Source organism: Lethenteron reissneri, chromosome 21 (genome assembly GCF_015708825.2).
Source record: "Lethenteron reissneri isolate LAM-NWPU_2019-01 chromosome 21, ASM1570882v1, whole genome shotgun sequence".
In the NCBI taxonomy this organism is placed as follows: domain Eukaryota; kingdom Metazoa; phylum Chordata; class Hyperoartia; order Petromyzontiformes; family Petromyzontidae; genus Lethenteron; species Lethenteron reissneri.
The window spans coordinates 16,003,642-16,022,056 of record NC_083799.1 but is presented as its reverse complement, the minus strand read 5'-3'; the positions used below and the strand labels follow the sequence as shown (position 1 = coordinate 16,022,056).

Sequence of the window (18,415 nt, the reverse complement as noted above, 5' to 3'; positions counted from 1 at the left end):
AATAAAAACGAAAATCATTTTCAAATTAAATGGTCTTCTCTCAACGGATCAACTATCACAGCAAATGAACCTCCTGGCCCTTGGTCAACAAATGCCAAAAGTGGCTTTTTGTGCCCTTGTATAGAGGGCGGGAGAGGGAGGGGAGGGGGGGCAGTGAGCCGCTTTCGCAGTGGCGCACTTTGGAAGAGTGACTTTGGCATGGCTCTGGTTTCCTTTCTTGCTGCCGTGCACAGCGGAGATCGCCAGCGCAGTGACGGCAGCAAACCCTCCCTCCTACGCACGCACGCAAACACACACACGCACGTGTGTGCACACATGTGCACTGCCAGCGCATGACTTTGGACATTAAATTATTTTCGACAATAACGCCGACCGATCCAACACAACGGACTTGCCTAGACGCAGTGGGCAGCAGGAGAAAACTGGGAGAGGGAGAGAGAGAGAGAGAGGAAGAGAGGGAGGGAGAGAGCAAAATAAGTCGAGGGAGAAGAACACGGAGAAGAGAGAGAGAGGGAGGGCACCAAAGTAGGAGGGGGAATGGTGAGAGCAAAATAGTGCTGCCACCTGTTTTTTTCCCCCAGTGCCAGGGTGGCAGTGTGGGTAATGAAAATGCAAAGCCCCCCAGCGCGGCTCGATATGCCGAGCACGAGAGGGGTGCGCGTGGCGGAGAGGCACCGTTAATAATCGCGCTGCGTTGGTAGCTGTCCAAATCTTTGGACATGTTTTATTTTTGAAAGGAAGGGATTTTAAAAAAAAACGCCACACAAGCGGCGTGGGAGGAGGTGTGGAGGGGTGAGGGGAGGTTTGCCGAGCCAGCTGATTGTTAACGCGGAGAGCCTGGGGAGAAGCTGCTCCTCGGCGTCCAGGTGTTCCCGTGGGGGCGGTGAGCGACGCACGGGGAACCCCATGGGTTGCACGGTGAGCTTCACCTGCTGCGAGGAGGAGGAGGAGGAGGACACCCCCGGCAGACCGGACCATCAGAGCGAAGCATCTCTGGCAGCCAAGGGGAAGGGGAAGAGAGGGAGGAAGAAGAGGAAGAAGGATGAGCGAAGGCAGCTTCTCAAGGTACTCGGAGGCGGCGCACCGATCAAATTCATATCGGCATCGTCGATAGCGGTGTTACACCTCGTGCTGAACGGGCGCGCGCTCTGACGTGAGAAAGATCGCTGTTCGCAATGCACTTGTGACTGCTGTGATGATCGCCGGGCCGCGGATTGCGGCAGACCGGTCTCTGCCGCCACGCGAGATTCCTCAGCCGTATTTCAGAACGCGAACAACCCACCGGGCTGCAAAGTGACGTTCTGTGTGCGAGTACACACAATAGCACCGACAGGTTTGTGCAATTCTGTTGGTCACCGGCCATGAATAACGCCGTTGTTATTTTTTTTTGTGTGCACGCTCCGGCCGCTAAAATGCGTGACTTTAAGGGCAAAATAACGCACAGAGGGGTTTTGTTCTTGACTCTGCGAGTAAATCAAGAGTTGATGACGTCAATATTTGCCCAGAATGGTGCGGTGTAGCAAGGCGCTCGCTCTGAGGCCGCACCTGCGGTACCACGTGGCTTTTAACTGTTACCAGTCAGGGTTCTGCAACCCAGCTTTCTCGGAGCAATCTTCCATCTCGCGTCTCAAAATTTAGAATCGTTGGTTTTAACGTTTGGAAACGCTTAATTGTATACGTGAAAAGATACACGCGTGAAATGTTGAGACGGGAGTTGGAACGGCTAAAATAAAGTAAACTATTTATTACATGACGTAAATGTGACAACAGTTAGAGGCGCAGGCTTGCAAGCGATGGCTCGTACCACTGCTAGCAGAACGGCCTTCACGAGAGGGAAATCTCGAGGGTGTTTTGGCCTACTCTTTCACGCTGGCCACACTTCTTAGATTCACCTCATCACGTACAACCCTGACATTTCAACTTCCTGTGATGCACCCATTTAGACTGCCGGGTGGACAGAGGTGGGTGGAGAGTTCATGCATGTGCACCACTTTTACAATAGTCGCGGTGGCGACATGTTAACTGCTGGCATGCAGGAGATTGTGGTTTCGACCCGACGCTGATGTCCTGTATATTTGGAGTTTGTGTGTCTCTCTCTCTCCCCGTGGTCGCGCTGATTTTTCTCCGAGTCCTCCGGTTTTTCTCGCCACATTTAGAAACACGAGTTTTTGACTGCTATGCATTTTCACGTGGTGAGCCACTTCGTTGAGCAATCATCTGTGGCCAGGTTGCTTCTGAAAAAGATCTATATAGCTCAACGGGCCTTACTTGGTAAAATAAAAAAAAATGTTTCGTAGTTCAACCAGCGAACTCTGCGTTTCCGTGGCGGCATTCCCACCACAAACGAACAGCTCTATAAATAGTGACAGCACAATAAAGACACTGCATAATTATTTTTTATTTGTGGCGTTGTGCAGCATTGACAGCTGCCTCGAAACGGTGTCAGCAGCTGCGTAAGCCCTGAACTCTCTGCTGTTCTGGTATCCGAACAGCCCCTAGCCCCCTCCCTCCTCCACAATAACTCCGCTGCAGCAGTGGCCACACTCCCCAGGGTCTCCGGTTGGGTGGTGGTGGCTGTACTGCACGTGGCCTGTAGTCCAGCTCTATGGAGGCAGCGAGGGTTGGCGCATCGCGCGGACGTTGTGAACTCCCTTCTCGTGGGTATTGAGGTGCCATACCCTGACCGGCCAGGAGAAGGCGCTGCAGCAAGTGTGGACTCATCTCTATCTGTTCCATTTGTATAGGGTGGCGTTGTTCCCTCACATGCATGGGTTTGTTACAGGTGGTCTGGTTTCCTCCCAAATGTATGAACGCTTAATAATATAATTGGCTGAAAAAGTCTCAATATATTTATCCACCTCCGTGTGTGTTGTGGATTGTGCAGCGTTGTGCGACGCAATTTTGGGGTGAATGACAATAAATACAACAAGAATACCGACTACCTATGCGGTGCCGTTCTTTCCGTTTTTTGGCTGGCTGCTTGCGCACGTTGCCGGCGCTGGCTATTTACGGCAAGCGGCAGTAAAGGCCCCTGCTGCTGCTGCTGGGGACGCGGGCTAGAATGGCAGGCTCCCTCTTGGCTGGAATGAAGGCTGGCACTTGCCTGCTGCGAGGAAATGTCTCGCATTGCCAAATTCCTGACCCTCAATGGGGGCCCAGTGTGCGGTGGGCACCCGTGCAAGCTTCAGTGACCGAGCGGGGATTCTTTTTTCTCTCCACCTCCTTTTGGCCTCTCGCAGGAGGAATCATATTTTTCCTCTCCCCTCAGAGGCTTTTAGTGCCATTGAAATGCGGTTACACTGAAGTGCGCAGCTGCGGAGGCCAGGACCATGTAAAATTGGGTTCTTTGTCGGCAGCAGTCAGGAGACTTTGAATGGCAGAGTTAATGGGTTTAGGCACGAAGAGGGCCTCTTGCTTGGTGCTGCGCTTTCACAATTATTCGGCAATAAAAAAAAATATGCGGCGACTCACAGTGGGGCCAATGTCACCGGCTCCGTTGGGGCAAGAAAATGAACAGAGCTGAACGAATCTGAAGTTTATGCGAAGATTTGTATAAATTTGTTTATATTGGAGGTTGGAGAGCGGTAAAAGGGCGATGCCCGATTTTAAATCGCGTTTGAACGCTTAAGTCACCAAACTACATGACCACGATGTATTGACAAATGTTTACATTTTATTTAACTGAAAACTCGATCTTTGCCAAGGCTGTGAAATATTGTTTCAACAATTCTGAGAAAATATTGAAATGTTACTTTCATATTCCTGCATAATTGATTAAGTATACATATAGATGCCTACACCACAGTGCACATTTTACCTACACGCTTACAGATTCAAACTATTATAAAATAGCTCGGACATTTTTTGTTTACCAATGTATGAATATCTGCTTTCATACGCTGTTAATAATTCATTACGGCAAGTCTCCTGGTTTCACCAGCATCAGCAGCACATTGCCCGCCACGGTGGTGGAGTTTATTTTACCTCCAGCCGCAAAGCAGACTCTGGACTTTACTCATCTGTGTTGGCGCCAGAAATGTTTAGCTGGTGGCGGGGGGGGCTATGGTTTTTAAAACCATGACATGAAGGGGTTAGCTCCATTATACAATAACATGTTTATCAACATTCTATCAGTGGTATAGCAATAATTAACACAAAGGCAATGGAAACAGATTTCAAACGAGCCATGGCCTCTGTCAGTTCTAGCCCCATTACGTGGAAAATTAAATACATCCGCAGTGCGATTGTCGCGATGGCACCAAAACTCTGGCCCATTTACGAAACTCACTGTAGCCTGTGTTCCTGCAACGGAGGAGGTAGAACAGCAAAACTGCACGAACTCTCTCCCGATGCCACTTGTCCGTGGCCAACGGACCTCAACTATTGACAATTAGCTCCTGAACATTTTGCTGCCATATGCAAGAATAGAATAGTGACCGTGCTAGCCCACAGCAGTCCGGTAGTCATACCGCGTGACCTGCTGCTCAAATCAATGAGATTTCAACAGCATCGGTGACACTGGGTATAGAATGCATATGTACTGTATCTATGGGAGTGGCGTAACAATGGAGTGCGCAGGCGGTGCAACTGCGCTGGTACCCAAGGGCTGAAGGGCCCCCAGATGCCGGGCCACGAAAGAAGAAGGGAGCTGGACAGGGGGAGGGGCCCTCTCATCCCCTGGCACCGGGGCCCACGCCAACTTCGCCATGCCACTGGCGCGCAGCTGATCATCAGTTTATTCATTTACACGATACTGTGATAATTTTTTGGTCGGTTTATAGACTTGGTAAAATGCTTCCTTTATTCGGTGCTACACGCAAGTTATTGTGGGGCAGACTATGCCTCCATTCAGTGACCCTGGGGTTTGCGTTTCCAACTTCCTCTTCTCCAAGTTGCGCATCTCAGATTGCAAAGTGTGGCTTCATTGTCCCAGTCTGAAAGCTGCGTTCTTCCTTCTGCTGCTGCTGCATGTTTCCTTCCTTCTGATGACGGTACCGCAGGGATTATGTCCGAAGCACTGCATAGGTTGTGGCGGTGTTTTTCAGACTGAATGTTAGTTGTTGATCAGACATTAAGGCTTGTAACATTAAGGCGTGTTTTTTGTTTTATTGTATTATTTTATCTTGCCGTGCCTTCCAGAAGTGTGTATAGTCATGTCTCATTACGGTGTCTGTTGATTGTATTTGTTTATTTGAAGTTCAGAATATTTCATGGACTATAGGGTGGCCCAAAAGTCAGGACACATCGGATTATTTTATTGATTTCAACAGATCACAGAGTTAATTAATTTAAGTTAACAAATGTTCAAACTGACTTCAATGAACATCAATGCATGCAGGAATTCTGTTTTTAAATTAATTCAGGATTTTTAAAAAGAGATTAAAGTTGTAATCTTTGAACATTCATCAACTATGCTTTGTCTCAATTCAGTAAAAAAAATCAATTTTAAAATGTCATCTGAAAATGATGAATAAATATAGATATGATTAATGATAATGGCTAAAATACTCACTTATAGAATACATAATTGCAATGTTGCAATGCCAGTTTTAAAATAACTATAACCCTCTGCATAGTTACACTCGGTAGGATTTCTTATGACCTACAGTATTCGTGTGCACTCAGCCCATGTAAATCCACTGCTGGATGAAGACATCCCGACAATGTGTCAGTCATGGCGACCGTTTCACCATACTTCACCATGCTGGTCATTGTGGATCGGGGAAGGGGAGGTCATCGAGGATCAGTTCACATATCACCAGTGATATGTGAACTGATTAGGTCGTCATGTTCAAAGCCCACTGCGCTAACCGCTGCGCCACCGCTCCTCACAGTAATTGCATAAAGTCTTATATTTAAGAGGCCCTCGATATGCCTAGGGTCTGCCACTTGTCCAGGATTGGCGTCTGTGCTCAGGTGGTGCCAGTTGATTTGTGGCCGAGGTGTGGTACCGGTATTGCTGTGTTGAGCTTTCTTACAGGATACTGCATACTTCTGACGGACCTCTGGTGTATGGGAATGATGCAAGTCTACATTGTGGGTCCACAATAACGTTTGGGTGTGGGTGTAAAATGAGATGTTATTCAAGGGGAAGCTGTAGGAGGCCAAACACCTGCAATGTTACTACAAGGGGACATTAGGGGCAGACCACTGGTCTCTATTTTAACCCACGTGTGTATGTGTGTATCTTTACACACTTGATTTTCAAGTTGTGTTATAGTCATGCTTACGTTGTATGTGCGAGCACACAGCGAAGTCACGAGATGCAATGCACCTTCATTGTATGAAATGAAGGAATTCCTAAAATTGCTTATTGCGCTTATCCAGACAATTAAAACGTGTCTTTTACATACATGAAAACATGCCAACGCAGAGCTATGAAGTTCACAACAACCATGACGAAGGGGACCTGGCTGTACGGTTGTCACCTCTGAGATACAATACATGGGGATGTGTCACGAGAAGGAAAAGCATATCTAAATACCGACAGAGATTTTCCAGGACAGGGACTTCAAAAAGGGGATGATCCCTGGGACGACCAGAACAGGTGGCTGTTGCAGGCGGATGAGTGGCGGGCGGAAGCAGGCGGGGAGGGGGTGTTTGTGTCGGACGTGGCTGTGTTTGTTGTCATTCTACCAGGAGGTTTCCCCCCTGGCTTGTGATCCGCCCGTGCCCACTGGCGTGGGTTGAGCACCTGCCCGGAAGCCGTTGTTGGCCATCACGAGGCAGGCGGAAGGTGAAAGGTCGGGGTTGGATGTCACCTGATGAGCTCGCACCTGCAACGCAATTATCCAGCAGCTCACCCGAGCATCCTCAGCAGACGCACACTCTCTTGCTGTGGCTATTTCTCCTTTCCTATACAACATTTGTGAATGTTTCATATCATCACGCGTTGTCAAGTTTTACGCAACTTATTATCCAAAACTCGATGCATACCTCCGCTTGTGCATTAGAAACCAAAAATTATTGTGATGATTGTATAAATATAAATTATTCATCGAATTGAACGAGTTTAGATGCTGTTATATATTTATTTTGGAACGTGGTTCTAACTCTGTAACAATAAAGCCAGGGAACTCATTTTTCGAATTGTAAATATTTATATAATTTGACATCATAGCCTTCTGGGCTTCCCCATTCCAATAGTTCTTGCTGAAGAACTTTGACCCCGTGAATTTGACAAATGACTGGGCATAAGTCATAAAAAAATACACACGGATATATGTTCTTTTTTTTTTAAATCGCAGCCATCTCCCATCCCAAAACGATGATCCCTCGTTCGGGGGTCACGCGACATTACCAGTATTTTTGCCTTGTCTACTCAGTGTCGACGGGAGGGGCAAGATTAGTGTCGTTGGGAAAGGCTTCAGCGTGTCGGTATCCCACTGCCGGTCTACACGTGGGGCACTGCACCGTGTGTGTCCAGGGAGGCTTGCAGCCTTGTAAATCTGTCACATCCTCCGCTCTGTGTTTGTTTGACGCTTGCTGGAAGAAGCATGAGAAACCGGCCACGGTTAGCCGAGCCTGTTTTTGCTGCTCAATCAGATGAAACGTTGCGGTGCAGATGGCACGCAGTAACAATAAATAATAATTTTCAGTCTGTTGTTAATCCACTGCTGGATGCATACCGCCTCGCCATGCCGTGTCAGTCATCGGGGTTGTATGACCATATTTCACCATGCTGGTGAGTGCGGGTTGGTGGGGGTGGAGGGGGTGGAGGGGGTGGAGGGGAGCCAAGGACCAGCACGAGACTCAATGTCACTCGCCACTGATGTTCGCCGTGGCCGGAATTTGAACTCAGATTCCCTGGTCCATAGTGCAGTGCGTGAAGCCCAGCACTCGTGTGCTTTCACAACTATCAGCAGGCGGAGAACATTTTATTTTAATATTATTATCCTTTCATCTTCCGAACTTCGTGCATTAAAATTAAGTATGTTCCACATAACACCACAAATTAGACGCACTTAATGTAATAATGGACAATTGTGCCAAATTTAATTTCAGAAGCATTGCATGAGAGCGTTGTGCAAACACATCAGAGTGAATCTAATGCAATATTTCGAGAACATGACTCATAGGGCATGCTGTTCCTGTAATTGATGCGACCTTATTCCAGAGCACAGGACCATTACATTACGCATTTTCTGGGCATGAGCTCTTCGAAGCGAATGCCACAGAACTGGATCTGAGCGAGCGTAATCAATGCGTCATCCACTTTGTAGCGATAGGAACAGATACGTACAATTTATACATCAGAGATTCGTGTCCCAGTGACACAGCCAATATATCACGTCTGAAGCAGATGCAGTAATTTCTAAAGGGATATGACATTTTTTTTTATATCGATGCATCAATGCAATTACATTTATTACACAGTTTTATTATCATGTCAAGTACACTGAACGTAGCCTTGCGATAGTGGAAAGTTAAAGGCTTCCCCTCTCAATGTTGGTCGTAGGGGATTGCTGTCTTTGACCATACCTCACCGCGCAGTTCGCTCTCCACTGCGCCTCGCTGCTCTCCTGGCCATAGATATGGCATGGGAAGATAATAAGAATACGCGTTAATCATTGGCTGCTATGTTCTGACTTCTGAAATAAAACAACGCATCTTTTTTTTAAACTGCGCTAAAAGTGGCGATTCAGATTGATATTGAGATCTCGGGGTGCGTGTGTGTACACGTGTGTACACGTGTACACATGTGTGTACACGTGTGTGCGTGTGTGTACACGTGTGTGCGTGTGTGTACACGTGTGTGCGTGTGTGGACACGTGTTCCGCGTTACGCAGACAGCGTTAATTGCTTAGCGCGTCACGTGGAACGTATGTTTAACAATCATACGGCGCGTGCAGCTTGGATCGAGTGAATTTGAACGCAGAAAGACGTAGTGTTTTAGGTCGCGAGAACTGGAGTTTGGGAAACTCTGCGTTCGAGAGTGGTGGTGCTTGGAGCGTGAGAGGAGAGCAGAGGGCATGGCGAGTAACGGGAGGATGATCCAAATGATGGCACTGATGGGAAGAACGTGCTCTTTTTCATCCTCCGAGGACGGCAACCTTGGCCACATCTGCAACGCATTACTACCGCTGCCGCCTTGGCCTTTCTGGAATCCTAGCCATGCCTGTACACAAATCAATTGGTCTCCGCTCAAAGCCAAAGGTCGATGCTTTTATTGGGGTTCGGGAGGTTATCAAGAGGTTAAGGGGGGAGGGGGGTCAGCCTCGATACGTTCTCTTCTTGCTGAGAATAACCGCATGCTGTGCTCGTGCACTAATTGCCATGTATTTCTCCGTCGTTAATCTTCATTTGTGTATCGCGGGCGTTTCACGACTCGTAGCTGCAGGTTGTCAAAAGAACTTCGTTATGGGTCCGTGAGCCGTGTTTTTATGTTAATTTTAGTTACATGTACAGATTGAAATATGTTTTTTATATATATGAAATATTAATGAGCCCCCTGTGCATGTAATCCCCAAAGTGCCCTCGATTCGCAAGCACACTTAAGAATCCCCATTAATGTATCGATATAAGAAACCTATCAATTAATGGAAATCATTAATTCCTAACCTCCGCGGGAGGCCATTTACGGTCACAACAAGTGCACGAATTAAAAACCAACTCGGTTAGCGAAAATACGCGGGAGTCATTTTTGCGAAAAAACAAAACAAAATTCGTGCAACGGATTCACGACTCGGCGTCGACATGGCCGAGATGAGCGCAGGGGCCGCGCTGCGAGCGAGAAGCCCGAGGCTTCGTCGCACGTAGCGACGACGCTCCCTGGAGCTCCGTGTTCTCATCCACCCTCCCGGAGGGGGTGGGGTGAAGCGGTGGGGTGAAGTGGGGTGAAGCGGGGGGGGGGGGGTGAAGTGGGGTGAAGCGGGGGGGGCACTCGAGTTCAGCAGGGAAGAAGATGCGCTTCGTAGTTACAGCACTGCCTCCCTTGGAACTAAACCAGAAGCTACTGTTGTTGTTGTTCTTGGTTCTTTCGGTAAAGTCACGTAGAAGGAAAATAATAAAATAATAAAAATAAAACATAATAAAATAATTCTCACGACGTTTCGGCCACAACGCAAGCAGCCGTCTTCAGGTGGAGAACAGGTCTGTCGACAGACCTGTTCTCCACCTGAAGACGGCTGTTCTCCACCTAAAGACGGCTGCTTGCGTTGTGGCCGAAACGTCGTGAGAATTATTTTATTATGTTTTATTTTTATTATTTTATTATTTTCCTTCTACGTGACTTTACCAAAAGAACCAAGAAGATGAATCCCTGCAGTCACAAAAGCTTTAAATCGAAGTTGTTGTTGTTGTTTTTACCAGGTAAGAAGATCCATTGAGCTATGTAGCTCCTTTTAAGATGCGACATGACCACAAATGATAGCGCACTGGAAGTGGCTCATCGTGTGGCAACGTATAGCGGGCAAATACTCTAAAGGCGTGATGTTGATTTTAAACGTGGAGGGGAAAACCGGAAGACCCGGAGAAAAATCTACGCGACCACGGGGAGATAGAGAGAGAGAGACACGCAAACTCCAAATATGCAGCAGCAGGCATTGTCAGGGTCGGGATCGAACCCACGCCCTCCGATACACCAGGCGAGGTAGTTCGCATCTCTCCGTCGTGGCGCCCTTAGAATGATCCCGCGCTCGATCATTGCCTCTCCCCGGCTGCTCTTTAAACATCGCCTCTTGTCTCTCCTCCAGGGCAGCAGCCGCTTCCGCTGCCCCTGCTGCCCTGTGGCCGTCTCTGGCGAGGGCCGCTGCCTCGCTCGGCTCAGTCCGGCGAGAGTGACGCAGTTTGTCTTGGCGACGTTTCGTCTCCCACCACGGCGCGGTCACGCCGCGAATCCCATCACCGTCACTCTCTCGAGTTCCAGTCATTCTTCCCGCTCCAACCAGCCGCGAACTATATTGTGTGTACGCACGCGCATGTGTATGTGTAGGAACGTGTGTGTGTGTGTGTGTAGGAACGTGTGTGTGTGTGTAGGAACGTGTGTGTGTGTGTAGGAACGTGTGTGTGTGTAGGGACGTGTGTGTGTAGGAACGTGTGTGTGTGTAGGAACGTGTGTGTGTGTGTAGGAACGTGTGTGTGTGTAGGGACGTGTGTGTGTGTGTAGGAACGTGTGTGTGTGTGTGTAGGAACGTGTGTGTGTAGGAACGTGTGTGTGTGTAGGGGTGTGTGTGTAGGGACGTGTGTGTGTGTGTAGGAACGTGTGTGTGTGTAGGAACGTGTGTGTGTGTGTAGGAACGTGTGTGTGTGTGTAGGAACGTGTGTGTGTGTAGGAACGTGTGTGTGTGTGTGTAGGAACGTGTGTGTGTGTAGGGACGTGTGTGTGTGTGTAGGAACGTGTGTGTGTGTAGGAACGTATGTGTGTGTAGGTGTGTGTGTGTAGGGACGTGTGTGTGTAGGAACGTGTGTGTGTGTAGGAACGTGTGTGTGTGTGTAGGAACGTGTGTGTGTGTGTAGGAACGTCTGTGTGTGTAGGAACGTGTGTGTGTGTGTGTAGGAACGTGTGTGTGTGTAGGAACGCGTATGTGTGTTTAGGAACGCGTGTGTGTGTGTAGGAACATGTGTGTGTGTGTGTAGGAACGTGTGTGTGTGTGTAGGTGTGTGTAGGAACGTGTGTGTGTGTGTGTGTGGGAGCGTGTGTGTGTGTGTAGGAACGTGTGTGTGTGTGTAGGAACGTGTGTGTGTAGGAACGTGTGTATGTGTGTAGGAACGTGTGTGTCTGTAGGTGTGTGTAGGTGTGTGTGTGTGTGTAGGTGTGTGTAGGAACGTGTGTGTGTGTAGGAACGTGTATGTGTGTAGGAACGTGTGTGTGTGTGTAGGAACGTGTGTGTGTGTAGGAACGTGTGTGTGTGTAGGAACGTGTGTGTGTGTAGGGACGTGTGTGTGTGTAGGAACGTGCGTGTGTGTGTAGGAACGTGTGTGTGTGTAGGGACGTGTGTGTGTGTAGGAACGTGCGTGTGTGTGTGTAGGAACGTGTGTGTGTGTAGGAATGTGTGTGTGTGTAGGTGTGTGTGTGTAGGAACGTGCGTGTGTGTAGGTGTGTGTGTGTAGGAACGTGCTTGTGTGTGTGTAGGAACGTGTGTGTGTGTAGGTGTGTGTGTGTAGGAACGTACGTGTGTGTGTGTAGGAACGTGTGTGTGTGTAGGTGTGTGTGTGTAGGAACGTGTGTGTGTGTAGGTGTGTGTGTGTAGGAACGTGTGTGTGTGTAGGTGTGTGTGTGTAGGAACGTGCTTGTGTGTGTGTAGGAACGTGTGTGTGTGTAGGTGTGTGTGTGTAGGAACGTGCGTGTGTGTGTGTAGGAACGTGTGTGTGTGTAGGAACGTGTGTGTGTGTAGGAACGTGTAGGTGTGTGTAGGAACGTGTGTGTGTGTAGGAACGCGTGTGTGTGTGGGGAGAGCGGTGGTTCAGCGGCGACCCGAGTTCGAGTCCAGCTCGTAACCAATAAGTGATGTATATCTGAACCGGTTCTGAGCTTCCCCTAGGTCGACTCGACCTTAAATGAGTACTTCGTACGGTGTAAAAACATGAGCACTGGAGACACAAAGGTGGCCGGGTGAGGTATCGACCAATCAACGTTTACGTGCCACGCTGGCCGTATAGCGGCTCGCGAACAGCACTTGGCCCACTCATCTGTTAAAGACTTTGTGTTTGGGTACTATCTCTGGTGGTGAATGCACTGCACTATGAACCCGGAAAAATGCGTGAGATTTCCATGCAGGGCTAACGTGAGTGGAGAGTGACATCTGAACCGGTCCTGGGCGCTCCGTTCACCAACCCGCACCGACCGGCGTGATGAAATATGGGCAAACAACCCCCATGGCCGGCATAGTACACGGGGGGGCAGGGGGGGGCCTTCGTCCAGCGGTAGATTGAGAAAATAATTTGAACTCGGTTCAACCAGGTTCAGAGTGCACCGTGCTAACCGCCGCACGAACATTCCACCCCCAAATCAATAAGCTTTTTGAAACCAGGCGAGAGACCACTTAATTTAAAGAAGAATGCAGTTTCACTAAACACGGTTATGAATGATTTAAAATTTGTGGTATGTAGCCAAATTTGGGATAGCTGCGGTAACGAATGCCGTTAACCACGTGTGTTGGTTTGTGAGACCCCTTTTAAATTAAATAGCTTTTGCGAGAGATTTTAATTAAAGCACTTTAAATAATCCCAACAGCTACACATTTCAGATTTGAGCACACGTTCGCGGGCTTGAGCTTGGATCTCCCTTTGGGTGAAAGGAGGACAGCTTATATCAGTTAGGCAAAACAAATCGTGCTGGGGACAGTCTTGCCTGTGTTGTGTTCATTCCTATAGAAACCGTGTAATTGATTTGACGTTGTATTTATCCTGCTGTGGCTTTTGACACAATTTAATTTTGCCGAAGTCTGTTGGATTGTGATCGACAACACTGAGCTGGTTTATATTGGAGAGGTTTGTGTTTTATTTGGCAAGAGATAGTGATTTTTTTTTACATTTCCTTAATGTCATTAATGTGCTCAAAGGTTTTGGAAAAATAAATATTATTTTTATTCTCCAGGATAATGTGGATGAATTAAATGTAATGAGTCATACAACATGCAGGAAAGTGTCCCTACTTCACTGTGGCGTAGTGTGGATTAACCTTAAAGCGTGTGGATTATTTTTGAGTTGGCGCACGCAAATATTTGGTCCAATAATGTAGGGCTTGTGACGTAACCAGTCCATTTACTGTCTTGTCTTAACATGAAAGGCAATTATTGTAATGCTGTATTAAGCCGTGTTTGATACATCTCCTTGTCTGTTTATTGACTAGTGCAAACATGACATTAAATTAATTTTGACGTTTCTCTAACTTATTTAAAAAAAATATTCAAGAGCAAACTTTCATTCCAGGAAATAAATGTTTAATTTAATGTTGATTCATGTGTGTGCCTTTTATTTCTTATGTAAGGTGGTTAAAAAACATGTAATTTCTACTTGGTTGTTTTTGCGCCAAATTCTATTTAATTCATTATTGCAAATTAGATCTCCTCCTGGTCGTTTGAGCTCTCACTTAGTTTAGCAAAATAAACTTGAAACTACAGAATACAAATATTAAAACACATCATCACATCACCGTAATCATCATAAGCCAAGGTCAATCCACTGCTGGACGAAGGCTTCCCCAAGCCACCATCACCTTCCACGATCCTGCCATGCAACAATCCACCCGGCACCCGCACACAAACCAATGTCATCGCTCCATCTCCACTGTGGACGTGTTCCACAATGCATTCCATTCCTTTGACTGCCGCTCCGTTCTTATTTCTTTTTCACCATCGTCCCTTCCAGCGTGACGTGTCCTGTCCCAGCCCACATGTCGCTCACCTGCAGCATGTATTCGCGAGTGCATCTATAATTGCAACCTGTAATCCGGGCCGTATTATCCAATAGGCACAGTAGGCACTGTGCTCCTAGGATCTACAAAAAAACTAAAGGGCTTATGGAAAAAAATGCGACCATGTTTTTGTTCTTATAATACCTTTTTTTTCTTAACCAAGATATCTTATGGAATAAATATATTTATATAGCAAGGAGAGGCACAGTGTGTGTACAAAGAGGCAGAGTCAATCTTTTGAGCGAAATTAACACCGGAGATGAAATTTTAAGATGTTTTCATTGCAAAATCAGCAGCAACATCTTCAAATGGTGTTTCCCCCACAATCTCATTCTCAATGGAGAGCAGTGGCAAGGCGAGACGAGGCGGCGTTGCTGTTGCTGCTACGCGTGAAACAAGCGGCGTGACAGCGGCGGGAGTGACATGGGGCCAGTAGCAGCTGTAGAGAGATACCACCGAAGGCCTACGAAGCAGAAGAGCCCAGGGCCTACAAGGACCTTCATCCGGCCCTACGTGTAGTTGCCCACAACGTGCACGAGCTGCAATCGCTCTTGTTCGACTTTCTGGCTACCGATGCGCGTGGTGCAGGGCTTTCACGCGTACCGCTGGCTGACTTCCATATTTCTAAAACGGTAAATGTATAATGTGTTATTCCTTTGGGTAATGTGATTACAGAACTGTACTTCTTTTATACCGCATTCTGTAAAAGGGTGTTTACAACGTACGGGGGATGTATCTGCCACGTGGCCGAGTTGGTTCGTGGGGCTTTCGGCTCAACTGGCCACCACAATAAGCTCGTCAGGCACAGCGGTGGTCTGGGCACGGACTTTTTCTCCGCGGGCGGGAGGGGGGGGGATGAAAGGACGAAAGTCAGTGGACGGCGTCCAAATGGAATTACAGGGCATTTTTTGGGGAGGGACCGTAGGTTGTTTTGAAGGCGACCCATAGCTTGCCTGACGGGGTAAGATGATGTGAGTGCAGTGGGGGCCACGTGAAGTGTCTCCTTTGTGCGCCGGTTCAGTGGAAAACCTCGGGGTAAATCTAGACGCGGCGAAGAGAATCGATTTGAAATATACTTCCCTTTGCGGTGACAGTGTGTGAGCATAGGCATGCAATGTCCCGAATCCTATGTTGCATGGCGGGTTAGTTAAGCACTTAGACATAATTGATAACTCACAATAATAACTTACTTGTTCATGTCCCGTGATGCCATGATGTGTTTGCTAGGTTACTCATTAATTTTAAGTGATGTGGGACAGCTGATACATTTCAAGACCATCCAATCTGCCCCAAAGGAGAGATTTAAAAAAAGTACATTTCATGAAAACAATACACATAGTCAGACTCTAAAACATTACAGTGTTAATTTGTTTTAACTTAGGCATTCATCGGTAGTTTAAAAAAAAATTGGTAACGGAGGGGAATTTTTTTTTCTTGAACGCAAATACCCGCTTGACGTGAGGAATGTTTTGCGGTCGGGTATTGCACGGCCACTCGTCATCTTCAAATGGCTTAATTTTCCCATGACTGTCGCCCGCGTGCCTCTACCCGGCATCGGTGACAACCGCCCACACGCCGTCAGCTTAATGGCGCGACACAGGAGGAGGAAACGCCTTCTCGACGGAGGAAAAACAACCCAGCTAGGACGAGCCGTAAATCCATGATGGTCCGGGAGGACACTCAGTCTTCACTCAAGACTCGCTGGCCCCCATCCTGCACCTGCCCATGCAAAATACCTGTAACGGTTTAGTTTGTAAAAAAAAAATCCACCCTTTTTAAAATATTTGTTTTGCCTCATTTTTTTTTTTACCGCAAACGTGCACGAGTCCTGTGTCTCTCTGCCTCCTTTATGATGCGTCGCTTACAAGGAGGCCTCTGCTGTGACGATTCATTCGGGGGTGCGAGACGGTCACACCACAACCAGCAGAGAGGACAAATCCACGTGGCTTTGATACCCACGTAAGCACAGTTCTCGCTCTCTTCTCTCTCCCTTTTCTACGATCAGAGGAAACAAGAAGATGCTCGGTGTAGTCGGCACTTTGCTTCGTTCATCATTTCGTTTTTGTTAGTTTTTTTAATGCTTTCCTTTATGTACCTCCCCTCTCGCTCGCTCTCTCTCGCTCACTCTCGCTCACTTTCTCGCTCTCTCTCGTTCTCCCTCTCGCTCTTTTTTTTCAAACTACGACAAGTGCTGCATCTGAACGCAGCCCTTCTCGCAGTTTCTCTCTCTCTCCCTCCAAGCATTGCCGCGACCCAGCGAGGATGTTCTGTCCGTCACGTGGTGGATGGCGAATGCACAATTGTAATGTTCAATAATTGAGTGGCCAATAGCAACAGTATACTTACTCGTGTGTATATATCAACGCCCTATGCAATCTAGTTGTAAAGTTTTGTGTTGTTTACATTCGCACGCTTTGTAATGCGTCACCATTTTTATAACTCATTTATTCAGTCGCAGTAAAAGAAACGGGATGTATAAATGTGGCAAAATAACATTTCACTATCTCAAAGACAAAGCAACGAACAACAGTAAACGTGGAGTGAACTTCAAACAAACAACACAGGGCAATGTGCCACAACAATAATAATACTTGTAACTGTGAAGTGAAACAGAAGAAGGCTACAAGCTCCATTTCTCATAAGCGATTATAATCACAAGTTGGACCCTTCAAGAAGCAAACATTTACGGTATAAAAAAAAACTCCATAAAATGTTTTACATTGAAATGATACCCCTTTCGCATTTATTTTGTAGGCAGATGGGAGCAGGCGAATGAGCGTTAAAGTTGTTTCGCCGTCTGTCGATGACTGTGGCGTCAATTATTATTTTAAGTTATGTAGCCAAGGGTAGGGTAGTGACATTTTGGTGGTTTTCTACAAAATGTTGTGCAGCATTCCTCCGGCTTTATGAAAATGGGGACGGGAGATAATGGGGCTTAGAGTCCACAGTGGGCCGACTGAAGGCGGCTCCGAGTCACCGCATCCACTCGGCTGTGGGCTTCACAGTTGAACTCTGTGCAAAACTGTTTCTTGTGCCATACAGGACCTCCATAAAGTTACATTTTCTTTCAGAAGCTGCCCTTTTGAGCGACATATCTCCCCGATTATCTCGGCTGTTAAGGGGAAACCTTTTGTCGTTAACTGATGTATGAAATGTGTGGTCCCTAAGAAAAGAAACTTTCGAAATAGTCTTCAGCGACAAATGACACGGGGCTGACGTACGCGCTGCTGTATTGCTGAACTACAAATGCCTCTTATGGGCATGACATTTGAAACGGCATGCCGTATTTATAGACGTAAAACTGCATAGGTGCAGCAGTATGACATTTAGTCGTTATTATTGATGGCGGATTGGGATAAAGATTATGAAATGGAGAGGTGAACAAGAGTGGAATAGAGTGCTTCTGGAAAATCGAATTTGAAAATGAAAAAAAAGCAAGCACATGAGTGTGCCTTCAAAGCAGCGTTTACAACCAGTGCGGTGTTTTTTTTGTTGCCAGCTTTGACATGGCGAAGTAGAAACATGTGGACGCAAAGATAAAATGTGCATCGAGAAAGTAGACGCTCGAATTCCACTGCGAGAGGGGAAGGGGGACGCCGTGGATCCGGGAAGAAAAACAAAAATAAAGAGAAAGAGACGTCGGTTCCATAATCGTGTTGGCTGGTTGTAGAGAAATGTAATAACTTTAATTTGTTGGGACGAAACCCGGAAATACATTTTGAATTGGTACCCCTAATTAGTACTCATAACTCATCTTAGGGGAGCAGTGGCGTTAATGGTTGACAACAACCCTGATTCATGAGCCTTGCCACCCGAGTTTCATTCCCGGCCAAGATTAACAACGTCAAAGACTAAATGACGTCTCAAGCAGTCTCCGGCATTGAGCGGCAGGACTAAGTTGCGGTGGCTCAACCCCTTGTGGCCGGCACGGCATGAGGAGGAGGAGGTAGACATTCGTCTCGACAGCAGTGGATCGACAAAAGACCGCGAATTTTAATCTGAAGTTCAAATGATCTGTTACTTGAACGGCACATGTGGGCCCTGAGTCCGAATACAAGC

General features: G+C 47.3%; 1 protein-coding gene across 1 annotated transcript in view; it reads left to right on the top strand.

Moving 5' to 3' along the window:
- The first annotated feature begins 832 nt into the window (after positions 1-832).
- LOC133345318 (tensin-3-like) overlaps positions 833-18,415 on the top strand; it is a 120,898-nt gene continuing 103,315 nt past the window's right edge. Inside the window, 1 exon segment of the mRNA XM_061555979.1 lies at positions 833-1,065. Within this exon segment, the coding sequence (XP_061411963.1) occupies positions 907-1,065 (159 nt within the window). The 5' untranslated portion in view covers positions 833-906.